This window comes from Gastrolobium bilobum, unplaced genomic scaffold (genome assembly GCF_033153095.1).
Source record: "Gastrolobium bilobum isolate Gb01-03AN ecotype WA unplaced genomic scaffold, APGP_CSIRO_Gbil_v1 utg2182, whole genome shotgun sequence".
In the NCBI taxonomy this organism is placed as follows: Eukaryota; Viridiplantae; Streptophyta; class Magnoliopsida; order Fabales; family Fabaceae; genus Gastrolobium; species Gastrolobium bilobum.
Window position 1 is genome coordinate 634,157 of NW_026899651.1, and position 13,625 is coordinate 647,781.

Genomic DNA, 13,625 nt, shown 5'->3' on the forward strand with positions numbered 1-13,625 from the left:
AAAAAAAGACAGGAATTATAAGTTCTTTGCGTCGAACAAATATTATTTAAAGAATAAAAGTTTAAATTATTAAATTAAAATTACAGGCCATCATCATCTTATTTTAAATTTATAACCTAATTGGCCAATGGCAAATACTTTTTTTTTTTTTTTTTTTTTTTTTTTTTTGTATAGTCAATGGCCACTACTTTCCATCAAACAAGCTTATGTTAAAAGAAAGAACTGCCTTGATCAGAAAATTCTCAATGTGGCGCTCGTTATTCGTTCATGGACTCTTCTCCTTGTTCCTATAAGCAAAATAAAGTTGGGACCTTTCTATTCACAAACTACAATCATTAGAGCAGAACACACCAAGTACAATTAGATCTTACATACTAATCACCATTGTAATATTATTGATATTGCAAATCCATAACGTGAGCTATTTAACATCATAGTTCACAATGTCAAATGTATATTTCCAAGTGTACTATCATGACTCAGTATAAGTAGGATATAAAGTGCCTCAAAATTCTTCCACGTTAATAGCTTCACGAGGCATTTCATAGGCATCTTTGGGCCTTGATTTCTTCACACTAGCAGTAGTAAACCATAATTTGTCAGACTTGTAACTCTCAACAGCAACACTAGTGACCTTGACCCACACCAAAACCTTAGTCTTCATTCCATCTGTAACAATGAGCTTCCCCTTTGACAATGTCCCTTTGACCCGATTTGCATATCTTATAATGGATGAGTCCTTGAAGCACACCTCACAGGGGGAGGACATGTACACTATCAACTTTCCTTTTGATTCATCAAACTCATAGCATGTTATGTTGCGGGGAAACAGACCGGAAGGAAGGTTGTACTCTCGAAGGAGATCTGGTAAAGCTTTCATGGATTTACCTAATAGAAAACAGAACAAAACCGGGTGTCAAATGTTATTATGATTGTCATTATCATTTTTCATTATTATTTTTGCCACAGTGATATTTGTCCTGAATAAACTTTATATAAGTTGAACATTTTAAAAACTTAACATATGATGTGTGTCCTGAATAAACTTTTAACTTTTGGAAAATCATTTGTCTTAAGTATTACTGTCTCCCTAGCAGAACTATGGATCTTAACAATTAAAATTTAGATTAAACTCTTAAAGCAGTTTAAGCGGGAACAAGTCATAGCATGTTAATACTCGAACCACAAGTGCAAAATTGTTGTAAAAAATTAAAAATACTAGGTACCTTTAAGTTTGTTGATGAAAAGTTTTGCCTTCTCTTCAACAGTATTTGAGAAAGACTGAAATTGCAAGCACGGAATAAGCATTCTCTTACATAAAAGTATGCACTGCAACAAATCAATTTACATAGACAGAAAGAACAAAAAGCTAAGAGGCACTCTTCTGAATTGCAATTTTCCCCTCCTATTTTACCTTGATCATCAAACACTTCACTCTGGTTCACTGTTCATAATGATCATATATTCCGAACAAAATTTTGAAATAACAAAAGAACAAATACCTCTCTAATTCCCGTAACATTGCAAGACTCTTCAGAAAATTAATCTGATAGCATGATTAATCCTACTATCAACTAAAAATATAGGTGAAGTAGATTCAATCATTTATTTTCAAAAGAACAAATAGACTCAAATTCATTTCCCCAAAGTTTCATAGTCATCAATTAACTATGAATTTCAAATTTCAGATGTGGCTACTTCTGTTCCACACTTTTATCTATCCTTTTTTGTGGTTTTACTTTTATCCCCTCTTCTTTGAAGATTCTCAGATCTTGCCTGCGAGATAAGACATACAAAAAGCAGAAAGAATATCTACTAATAAGGTAAACATCACAATTGCAAGAACAATGGGGCGAATAGGATGCACACAGAGGCACATAATAGCCTATTCTCGACACCATAATACAAAAATCATGGCTTTCACATTCAATATCAAAAGGTATGAGTATGAGAGTCTTGGAAAGAGTTGCAAGTATTTTTTGTGTCAAATCTTTTAGTTCTAGAATTTTTCTATTAAGTCATTCATCCTAAATAAAGATAACACAAAAGCAACCAGAGATTTAAGATTTGAAGGTAAACAAATAAAATTTTTCTAACAAAGAGACATACAGATAGGTCGTCCGTAATATTGGAAATCTCTTTCTTGGCTTTCTTGGAGATCCAAAATCCTCCCAGTTTAGTGAGAGCTTTATCCATTTTCCTTCTACTTTACCAATTCTCAGTTTCTCTTAAAGAAAGAAAGGAAATATCGTGTTTAAACACTTAGAACATGTCTTTATCTTGGATGGTAAGTGAGACAACTCAGGACGCTGCATGAAAGTAAAATGGTGAAGAATTTTCCAATAAAAACTCAGATATATTAATGCAAAAGAACAAATGGAAAGCAGAAAATACTGAAAGTGAAAACGGCACTGTGTAAGGATGTACTGTTTATGTTTGGATCCTCTCTCACCGGTAGAACTTCTTCTAAGCATAAGCTACGCCAAACAGATTTTGGAAAAAGTTCTTATAAATAAAAGCTCTTGTTTTTATAATGAAGAAAAAATTGAAAACTAAAAACTCTTATATGTTTTTCTTGAAATGTGTGCTTTTTTTTTTAATGAAGAGTGATAAAGATAGAGAGAGATAATTTTTTTGAAATATTTTTAAGCTAAAACTTTTATGTAATTTTCCAACAGCTTTTAGCTTCTTTTTTTAAGTTTTTTTTTTTAGCTTTAGCTTATAAGTAATTTCTAGCTTAAAAATAAGAGGATCCAAACAGACTCTTTTTTTCTCTCTTTAATTTGGATTTTAAGGTTAAAATGGAAAAACAGGACTTAAGCAGAAGACTTAGTTTCATATTTAATTTGAGTTATAATTTGTTGATGCTAATTTTCATCCATCCATACATACCAATGAAGGTGTAAGCAAGCGGATGTATACATTTTGCCTGACCTGAACACTGGAAAACAAAAAATAATAAGAGAATTTTAGTTTTGGCTACTGCTTGAATGTGATATATTATATAGTTAGTTACTTAGCTTGTCTTGTAATCTAAATTAACAGCAATTCCAGTGAATGTATGATTACAACTTTTGTAGAGGTCGGTGATGTTTCACATTCAATCGGTCGTTAACGTGATGAGATGCGATCTTGCGAGCTTCATTATGCCTTCAAACATGACAAGCAATGATACCACGCCAACTTAAATCAATATTAAAAATATAACCCTAGAAAAAATCAATTTAAAAAATATTACCCAACAACAAAAGAAAATTTTATATTAAAAGATTATCAGTAAATAACGAGTATTTTTACAAGCTTCTTTATGAGAAAAATATATTAATTAGAATAAATTTATAATACAATCTCAAATTAAAATATTTATAGATTATGAGATGTATAAGCTGACTTTGATGGTGTTCCGTACCAGCATCACACCTAATGTCCTACTGAGTACATAGATCTCATTGTAAATGATCTTTCACTCTTAACTCACCATAGTACGCATAGGTGATGTATTCCCTCACTCATAAGTCATAACGGTAAATGTAATGGACAAAATAATTATGACTCATCTCTCTCGTTACAAACTCTTACAAACTATATTAAGTATGATCGGTCATAATTTAATTAAAAGTATATGATCGGTCATACTTAGTGTAATTTGTAAAAAAGAGTGTATGACCATTCATACTTAGTGTAATTTGTAAAAAAAATTGTAAGAGAAAAGTGTTTATCCTTTTAAATGACACAACTTATATCATTTCACTCTCACAAAGAGGTGGGATCCACACCTTTATTTTTTATGTCAACTCTCTCTTCTCCTTTATCTATCTCTTTCTCTCTTTTAAAATAACACAACTTTACATCTTTTAAAATGACACATACTTTACCCAAATTGTAAATGGATCATTTCCTCTCTCTCTTTATATATATATATATATATATATATATATATATATATATATATATATATATATATATATATATATATATATATATATATGAGAAAAGTATTTCTACAGCCACTCTAGATAAAGTTGTCTACATCTACCCTTTTTCACTAAGTACGACCGGTCGTACTTAGTGATAACAATAAAGCTGTTCTTTTTTTCTCTTCCCTCAGACATTGTCGGCTGACGTGACGGAGAGAGAAAATGCAATTTTAATGTATGACCGGTCTTACTTAGTGAAAAAAGGATAGTTGTAGAAAAGCTTATCTAAAGTGGCTGCAGAAATGTTTTCCCTATATATATATATATATATATATATATATATATATATATATATATATATATATATATATATATATATATATATACCTGTCATCATCAATCGAAGAGGCATATGATATCCATAACTTTCATGAGTTGATACCCTAGAATATAGATTCACCGTCTCCTTACACATTCCTTATCTCCTAATCTCCTACGATGACTCCTGGAAGAGCTTTGGTTTATACTTCTATATCTTTTTTTGGATAAACTATAAGTATCCTCCTGTTGGGACATGATAGTCCCTCAAAGTCGGCGCGGAAGCATTTGCAAGTTGGCACTTCGAGCTCGGAGTTTGGCAATCACAAGTCGGTCTATAGCCACCAGGTCGGCCTTGCGCAGCGAAAATGAAAAACACAAAAGAGAGAGACAAAGAAAAACACAATCAAATTTTAACGTAGAAAACCTTCTTCAATATGAAGAAGTAAAAATCATGAAATATTAGTTCATAATCAAACTTCCGCTTTAAAAATAATGGAATACAAGAAATCAAAATTCATGAATAAAAGGTGGTTCATTTAAACCTTATCTACAATGATGGTACTCAAACTTTCGTAAAGAGGTCTAATTCTCAATCTTCTCTTTAGAAGTATTTTCATCCAACTCACATTCTAAACTCCTCCAATCCTTTACGAAACATATATAAGAGAGAGAAGATTCTAGATCATGAAGAGACAAGGAGACAATATTGAGCCACTCAAATGTGTGTCACCTTGAGCCTTGCACCAAAGGAAAAATTTTTCATTCACAATGACTTCAACCTAAGATCTTGTTTAAGAGAAATCAAATATATATTTAATGCGTATCGACAAACTAAGACTTGAATCCTTGAGGGAGGAAGTTAACAGTTAATACTCTGCGTGGATTTTTTTTATCGGAATTTTTTATTTATTTTTTTGAAGATTTTTCTACCAATTTATCATTTAATCGACTAATCTGATCATAACCACGTCCACGACAAAACTCTCCCTCACAATAGAAAAAAAAAGAATGAAAATGGAAGCTCCCGCCATTGTAGGTGGAGGAAAGATGCACACAGGTCTATAATAGGACAAACCTAACATGTGACTTACGGGCACATCAATACAAAAAAAATTAGTTTAACCACACTTCAGGATTGTCGATTAGTAGCATTTTTTTGAATGTTGTTAAATGCTTTACTGTCATTTATTGCTGGTTCGGCTATAATTGGTGACGAGAAATGCTCCATTTTTATCTCGAAAAAAAAGAAAAAAAAAAGAGATGCTCCATTTATTGGTATATAAGTGTTGTTTACCGACGTTTGAGCCAACCGTGGACATAAAGTTATTTCTTCTCTGACTGTATTTTTGTCTTCTTAGAAAATTTGGTAGAGAAGAATTTTTTTTTTTATCTGGGAATCACGATTTCAAGGAATATGATAAAAATATGAGTTTTCTGAGAATGTTACCACAGAGGTGTTTGGTAGACTAAAATATTCCTAGAAGATTGGGTTAATTTTCTTAATGTTATGTTTAGTTGTACTAAATTTTCTTTTGACATAGAAATCTTAGAATACCACCCTTGGATGGTAATTCTGGATGGTATTTTCAAAAAAATTTACACACAAAATAAAATCTCGAGAAAATCAGATTCCTGAGAAAATTTTAAAAAACTTGTACCAAACATGGTTAAATATAATTATCACTCTCAGTTTTTCCAAAATCCTAAAAAATGGCTACTACCTAACGGCTCCTAAACTTCTGATCCCTAAGCTACTAGGATTGATCCGGTGTAATATTTGGATAATTTATATTAGGATATATGTTTAATTTCCATTCTATATATATATAAAAAAAAACTTCTGATACCTTAATTGTTTTTTTGGATACAAATAAAATTAAACACATAACATAATATAAATTACTTAAATCTCTCATTACTTGGAGAGAAAATGTAGTGCTCTTGGCCCATAAAATTTGGGGTGCTCCTTCTCTCAAAATAGGGGCAAAATTGGAGAAGAAAAAAATAGGAGGAACAAAAATGAAAAAAAAAAATCACTCATGTGAGAGGGATCACCAAATAATTAAGTGGGCCTGGATCACATAATTATTTTTCCATTACTTGCTTTCTACTTTAGTTGCAATTTATCCTTCTTGACCAAACTAATAAATGGTATTAATTGATATTTATTTAATTTTTAAATTTTCAGTTTTAATATTTAATCTATTTTCTTAGATGTATATGACAAAATGACAATCATTGGATTATCTGCTCCGACCCTGTTTTTGTTCCTAGATAACCGGTCATTTTCTCGAAAAAATAAAATAAAATCGATATATCAAACATAATCTTGAACCATTTTTATTTTATAGATTAAAAAATTCGAAATTAAGGTATTTATATTGAGCTTTGTTAAAGCATTGTAATTGTTATTGTTCTCCTTTAGTACTTTATTAAAAATATATTTGAATATATTAACTTTAAATTTGATAATGTGTCAATAGAAATAAAATATTGATAAATAGTGGTTTGAGCATGAATCAAACCAAAAATTGTGAGATTACTTATGTAATTATTATTTTTAATGTGTTAATTTATTTTTTAGAATTTTCCACCGGTTCATCAATTAATTTTATTATTATTTTTATATTTAGTAGAATTTTGAATATGGATAATACTTCTCTTATGTTGTATACGAAAAGTACTATCTCATACTCAAACAAAAAGTAGGAGAAAGAAAAGAGTTAAAGGGGAGAGAAAAAAATCTTGTGGGACCCATTTGAGAAATGTGAGTGTAGGAGATAATATTTTGTTTATGTAACATGAGAAAAGTAATTTCCTTTGAATATTTATTGTGAAACTAACTATCAACCGTCAATAATAAATATTTGGTTTGTACAAAAAAAACTATTTGGTAATTTACTTTGTGTATAATTTCATCAGGGTACATTAAAACTCGAAAAAAATAATATGGTTTAATTTTGTTTCTAAAGGGTATTTACATTTTTTTTATTTGATTGCACCCGGTTTAAATATTTTTTACTAAATTTTTAACACAATATTTTTGAATTTGAGATCATTGATTAAATTAGAACAACCCCTAACTCATGTCAACTTATAGGTGATAGGGTACGTACACTTTACCCTCTCCAAAAACACTTCATTCTTTGTGTTAATTTGACACTTTGCTCTCATATAGTTTACTCTCTTATTACAAAGTCTTAGTATGATATTTTCTATTTCTTTATTAAACATACATATTAAATTACCAAAAATGTTTTAAAAAATCCTGGTTGATAAGAATTCTCGTCATTTCTTATATTCATGTATCTAAATCAATTCAAAGGATCTTGCATTGACTGTATCTTCCAAAAGGAAAAAAAAAAAAACATCCGATAGCCCTTTGTTGTATCCGAATTCCGAAAGAATGTAGTACATGATTCTCCCAAATACCTAATTGAATTTGTTTGATATTCGCGGTGGATCAGAAAATAGGCAATCACTATAGTAAAAAATAACATGTAAATTATCCGATTGAAATATTAAAAAAAAAAAATGAAAATTATCACAAGGTAACTATGTAATAACAATAACAAGCCTCGACAAACTGTGAGTCAAACCACGCAGGGATAAACTGTAAATTATTTTAAAAAAAATTTGTATACCTCAAACCATATTATATGATGGGTATTACTTTTACGCAGCAACGGCAGAAAAATAGTTTCTGTCTCTGAGACAAAAAACGGATCCGCTAATTTTTATTTTTTTAAAATTTTATTAGGTTCCGACGTCATATCTGATAATTTTGTGAGATAAAATATTTTTGTCACAACTACAGAAATACTTTTTCATTATATGGTATCATAAAAATCTATAATATGATATGAGATGATATATAGAAATCGTAGTTTTTAAAATTGATCCTGCTTAGAATAATTATTGGGTTTTATAAGAGCTATGTTATAAGAAAAATGATGGTATAATGTTATAGAGATTCGTTTTAATTTGCGTGCTTTATTTATTTTATTTTATTTTTGCTTCAAAAAGTGTGGGCCCCACAAAATATTGTGTGTGTAGGAAACTTTTTTGTGTCATGTTAAATGATAAATGTAAAACTCATAATTAATTCACCTAAATATAATGTAAAAAATTACTTTGTATCGATTTATATATTCCCTTAATTAACTTTTCAAATAAAATGTTAAAAGTAAGGATATATACAAATACCACATCACATGGAGAGACGATAAAAAATAAAAATAAAATAAGTGAAGAGTATTTCCATGGAAATGAAGAAATTCAGTGTGTACATGTTCCCTTGTGTTACAGCATACATTATACACCAGCGGTTTTTCCCTTCTACCCCGACAATTTCAAGGTAGAAGAACCAAACAAGAATAATTCTTCTACGGCTATACTCCACGACAACTTTACAGCATCGTGTTGTCCGCAATGGAAAACTCATTATAATACAACTTCCAAAACAAACCTATTTCACGAGAACTTTCATATTTTTGTCTTTGTTCTTCCTATTTTCTCTGCTTTTTCCTCGCAATCTCACCTTCAATCCCCAAGTTACAGGTATCTTTTTATCCTCTCTGATATTTAGTTCTTTTATTCTTGATAATGGTACCTTAGATTTTTCCTCATGACATGACATGATCTTTTTGTTTGACGTATATGACTTTTAAACCAGTAGCTGATTTTTTACACGTCTTCATATGAAGTATAGACATGCAATTAAGTTCTTTTGAGTTCATGTTTAATTTCTTAATTGTTAATTAACTAACTGTGCGAAAACTCTCTGTCTTTGATGCTCTCTTTACCGTGCTTTGATGGCATATGTGTAACATGTCTGTGTATTTTAATTAATATCAGTTTTTGTGTTGTTTTTCTAATGTTTTCAGATTATAACCTGGAGATTTTGGGGTTTTTGACTTTCTTTTGACACTGGTGGACATAGATTTTTTTATGCAAAATCATGGGTAGTGAGATTGATACTAAATCAATTGAACCAGTCCGAAATGCCCTCTCTTTGTTTGGAGATAAAGACCATCAGAAGAAATATCAGCCTACCAAGAGTAAGGTAACTAAGGAACACAGGCCTGAGTTCAAACCTTTCAAATCATGACTTCTGTAGATGATAGAATTTATCATAACACACACTTAATATTATGACGTTCAATTATTAGTCTCTTTCACTCGTGTAGATTTGATCCAATTATTAATTGAATGTTGTTTGTGCATGCATGGATATCCGTGTAGTGGTCATCAGAGATTAATGATGGAAAATAATTATATCATGTCACGTGAGATATTATCATGCTACATGAGATAAATAGATCTCATTAATGATTTAACTGTCATTGTTTTGCTTTATTTGTTGGCCAGTGTGATTGTGAAATAGAGTTTGAGGAGTTGAAAAAGGAATTAGCCAACTGCAAGGTACAATTAGAAGCAAAGCATGCAGCACATATGCAAGCACTTCTTAAGCTGGAACACAACCAAAAGATGACTCATGAATTGTCTTCCCTGCTGAAGAAGTCTGATGTTGAAAGAAACAGGTACACAAATGCATCTTCAGAGGGAAAAGCTCGCAAAGAAGAGCTTGAATACGAGATGAAAGAGAGGGCTGATCAGAACTTGGAAACTGTAAAGGTCCGGGACCAGCTTTCACATGTATTGAGTGAATTGAAGGCCACACAAAGGGAGCTTCTTAACAAGGAAACAGAACTTGTTGCTGCTAAAGATTCAGAACTGAACGCTTTGACAAAAGTGGAACATTTGGAAAATGCCTTGAAGATTGAAAAGGAACAGAAAGAAGAACTCATGCAACAAGTGAATGAGCTTGAAGAAGTCATTCATAGGTCAAAACTTGCCGCTATTAAAGCTGAGAAAGAGAAGATTGCTATGTTGTCTGAGAAAGAAGAGAAAATTGAGTTAGCTACAAAAGCAACTGCTCAAGCACAAGAGCTAGAAGATATGAGAAAGCATATAGAAATGCTAGAGGGTTTACTTAATCAACCGATGGATATGTCTACATTGGTTGATTCTCTTCCATTGGAACTTACACAAGCTAATGAAGCATTCATTTTATCTGACTCAAACCAGTTTCACATTGACATGGAACTAAAGGAAAGAAAGATCATGGATCAATCTGTCTACATTGAGACATTAGAAATGGAATTGAATCAGTTCAAACAAGAGCTTACAAGTGCAAAGGAAGAAATAAATGGCTTAAATATTACTATTGAATCACTCACAAGTGAGTTGCAGATGGCTAAAGCAGATTTGAACATGAATAAGGAGGAAGATATTGAAGCACAGGTGGAGATTGCATTGCTGAAATCTCAGCTTCAGAAGAATGGATATGTTACTGACATCCAACCTAAGATTAATCCTTCACAGGATATACAAGTTCCCCAAACTGAAGTGAGAAATATTAGTGATAATAAAAATGAGCATATCACAATCTCTTTGGAAGAATACAAATACTTGGTTAAAGAGGCTGAGAAAACAAATGAAGTTGGAAGCCATTCAGAGTTAGCATTGATGAAAAAGGAAGTGGAAAGTGCATCAGTGAAAATAGCACAGCTGAGGGCACGTGCAGAACAGGCTCTTAGCAGGGCTGAGTCAGCTGAGAATGCTAAAGCAGCTTTAGAGGACAAAATAAGGAGACACAAGGAACATAAGCAGAAAAGAAGGGCTGCTCTAGATGCTCTTAGGGAGGAATCTACCCCTAAACAATTTAGTCCTTCCACATCAAATGGAACAACACCTGGATCATACCAGCCATTAGGTAAGGTTCTAAATATGAAGTTGTAAAGTCTAACTCACATCATTACTTTACTTGGTCAATGCTTGGTTCAACTCAAGAAAATAGTTTTTTTATTTTTATTTTTAAATAACTTTTTGAGAGAATTTTTGAAAAAAAATAATTATTTCTCAAAATTTAAACTGGACCAAACATTTGATTATGTGAGTTGTCACTTGTCAATTACAATTAGTTTTAGTATTCCCAGCAATATTTGTTGTATCTCGCAAATAGGGTCACCTATTTGGACTTATTTTGTATTGCATATATCTGTATCTGATCTGGAAACAGTAAATGTTTATGCACGAACCACTTTATTTGCAACTTGAGCCTGACTTCTAACACATTGGAAGATGCATGCACTCGATTTGTGATTCTCGAAGATTATATGCGGTGAAAAGTAATTTGTTAATTCTATTGATAAGTGGTTAGTACAAATTTTACAATAAATATTGAAATTAAGTAATTTAAGCATGTATACTTATTTATAAGCGGAGAAAATATACTCAAATCTGATTATTTATACATGATTTTGGCTAGTGTAAGATTCCATATATACAAATTTTGTTTAATCAGTTCTGTTCATTGTTATTTCTACTCTAGTATCCCAATGGGCTTCTAGAGGCTATGAAGTCCAAATTCTTCTGGTGGTTTAGAAACATAAGAGTATTAATGCTTGAACTTGGTTTAGTTGGCCCGATGATAAAATAAAATAAATTTAGGTAACCTGAACATATTTGTGAGGCTGAGTCTTCATCTTCAATCATGACAAATATGTTTAGCGAGTCAGACACACAACTTGTATTCTTAGTCTTTGGTCCCCATTTGGCAGGCAAAATATACCTTCCGGTGTGGGCAAGTTAATGGGTGGATTGCACAACATGCATTTTTTGTTTTCAAATTTCCAGAAGGGTGTGCTGGTCAATTGTTAAAAATAGACCAATTTAACCAATTTACTCGCCCATCTATTCTTATGGGTCTTGTCCTCGAAAACACTTGTGACATTTCAGATTTTGCTTCACGGCAGATTGTCACATAAAGAAAGGGTGGGAATCTTGAAGTCAACATTTGTCTATTAACAAATTGTATGCGCAAATACTTAGTATTATATATATGAGATTATATTTCTCATGTTGTTATACTCTCATAAAAGTGTGTGGGAGTATAAAATATGGATTTCACACACTTTTATTTTATGTGTGTGTAAGACATAATTTTATTTTCTATAATACGAGAGACATTAAATCGTATAAATATATATGGCAAAATAATTTGTCATGTGACTGGATCTAAGGTTTGGTGTGGTCAAAAACTTATAACTACGTACTAGGTAGTATATTGTTCTAATATTAAAATTATGTTTTTTTTTTCTTCAAAAATTTAACTATTTACTACAAGTAATACATAGTTATTGTTAGAAATTGATATAAATCATTAAAAACGTCCTCATTTAACATCTTAAGATTTTGTGTTGAAGTGATTCTTTACAGTTATAATATTAAAGTTATTTTTTTTTCTCTCCTACGTCGCCCGACAACTGTATAAAAGTTACTGAGGAGAGAAAAAATAGTTTTAATATTATAACTATGTACTACCTATAGTACATAGTTAAATTTCTGAAAAGAGAAAAAAAATATAACTTTAATATTATAACTATGTACTATCCGTAATACATAATTATAATTTTTTGACCGTACCAAAACTTAGATCCGATCATTATACATCCGCTAAGCCCTATATATATATATATATATATGAGTATTATTAATCTCATGTTAAAGGAGATAAGTTATCTCAGGTCATAGAGACAAACTTGTGGGCTTCATCATCTGAAAAAAAAAATGACACAGTTATCGAAGGATGTGTAGGAGAAAAAATTTATCTCATGTAGCATGAGAATAGTGTTTTCCCCCTATATATATATATATATATATATATATATATATATATATATATATATATGAGGTAGGATCCTTTGACACCGGTGTCAAATTTACAATTTGACACCTCATCTGAGAGCCGTTAGATCAAAAAAGATCAACGACTGTGATTTGTAAGCATGTGACACCATTGATCTTTTTTGATCTAACGGCTCTCAGATGAGGTGTCAAAGTATCCTGCCTCTATTATATATATATATATAGAGGCAGGATACTTTGACACCGGTGTCAAATTTGAAATTTGACACCTCATCTGAGAGCCGTTAGATCAGAAAAGATTAATGATTTACAAATCAGAGTCGTTGATCTTTTTTGATTCAACGACTCTCAGATGAGATGTCAAACTTTAAATTTGGCACCAGTATCAAAGGATCTTGCCTCTATATAATATATTTTTTCAAACTTTTTTTTGGCAATACTCATTAGGTCTGTATGCATTGTTTTCAAAGGAAAAACAAGACTATTACACGTTAGGATGTGACATGGTTTAAATCAAATTGAGGTGTAGCTGTAAGCATGTTTTGTTTCATTTGGAAGGTCAACAATTTAAGGCATTAAATATTACACTACACGTGTGGGGGATAAGAGTTATCTTCCAATCAAAGGCATTTATCTCTTTCGGAGCAATTGAACCTCAAAGGTATGGTACATTTT

At 31.2% G+C, this 13,625-nt stretch overlaps 2 protein-coding genes across 2 annotated transcripts; one reads left to right on the forward strand and one right to left on the reverse strand.

The window, feature by feature from the left end:
• Positions 1–387: 387 nt before the first annotated feature.
• On the reverse strand, positions 388–2,221 carry LOC133292276 (uncharacterized protein At5g01610-like). The gene is made up of 3 exons (XM_061490676.1): positions 2,110–2,221; positions 1,227–1,281; positions 388–888 (listed from the first exon to the last, which is right to left on the reverse strand). The coding sequence occupies exons 1-3, from the start codon at positions 2,194–2,196 to the stop codon at positions 506–508; spliced, it is 525 nt and encodes a 174-aa protein (XP_061346660.1). The 5' UTR covers positions 2,197–2,221; the 3' UTR covers positions 388–505.
• Positions 2,222–9,198: 6,977 nt separating this feature from the next.
• On the forward strand, positions 9,199–11,042 carry LOC133292260 (uncharacterized). Its single transcript, XM_061490655.1, has 2 exons — positions 9,199–9,303; positions 9,609–11,042. Exons 1-2 carry the CDS (start codon positions 9,199–9,201, stop codon positions 11,040–11,042), a joined length of 1,539 nt encoding a protein of 512 aa, XP_061346639.1.
• Positions 11,043–13,625: the final 2,583 nt, after the last annotated feature.

Coding starts and splice junctions, on each gene's coding strand:
- LOC133292276 (XM_061490676.1), bottom strand. CDS start 2,196: ATGGATAAAGCTCTCACTAAACTGGGAGGATTTTGGATCTCCAAGAAA. Junction 1,282..2,109: donor ATATTACGGACGACCTATCT/GTATGTCTCTTT, acceptor TTGCAATTTCAG/TCTTTCTCAAATACTGTTGA. Junction 889..1,226: donor TTTCATCAACAAACTTAAAG/GTACCTAGTATT, acceptor GTTTTCTATTAG/GTAAATCCATGAAAGCTTTA.
- LOC133292260 (XM_061490655.1), top strand. CDS start 9,199: ATGGGTAGTGAGATTGATACTAAATCAATTGAACCAGTCCGAAATGCC. Junction 9,304..9,608: donor ATCAGCCTACCAAGAGTAAG/GTAACTAAGGAA, acceptor TTTGTTGGCCAG/TGTGATTGTGAAATAGAGTT.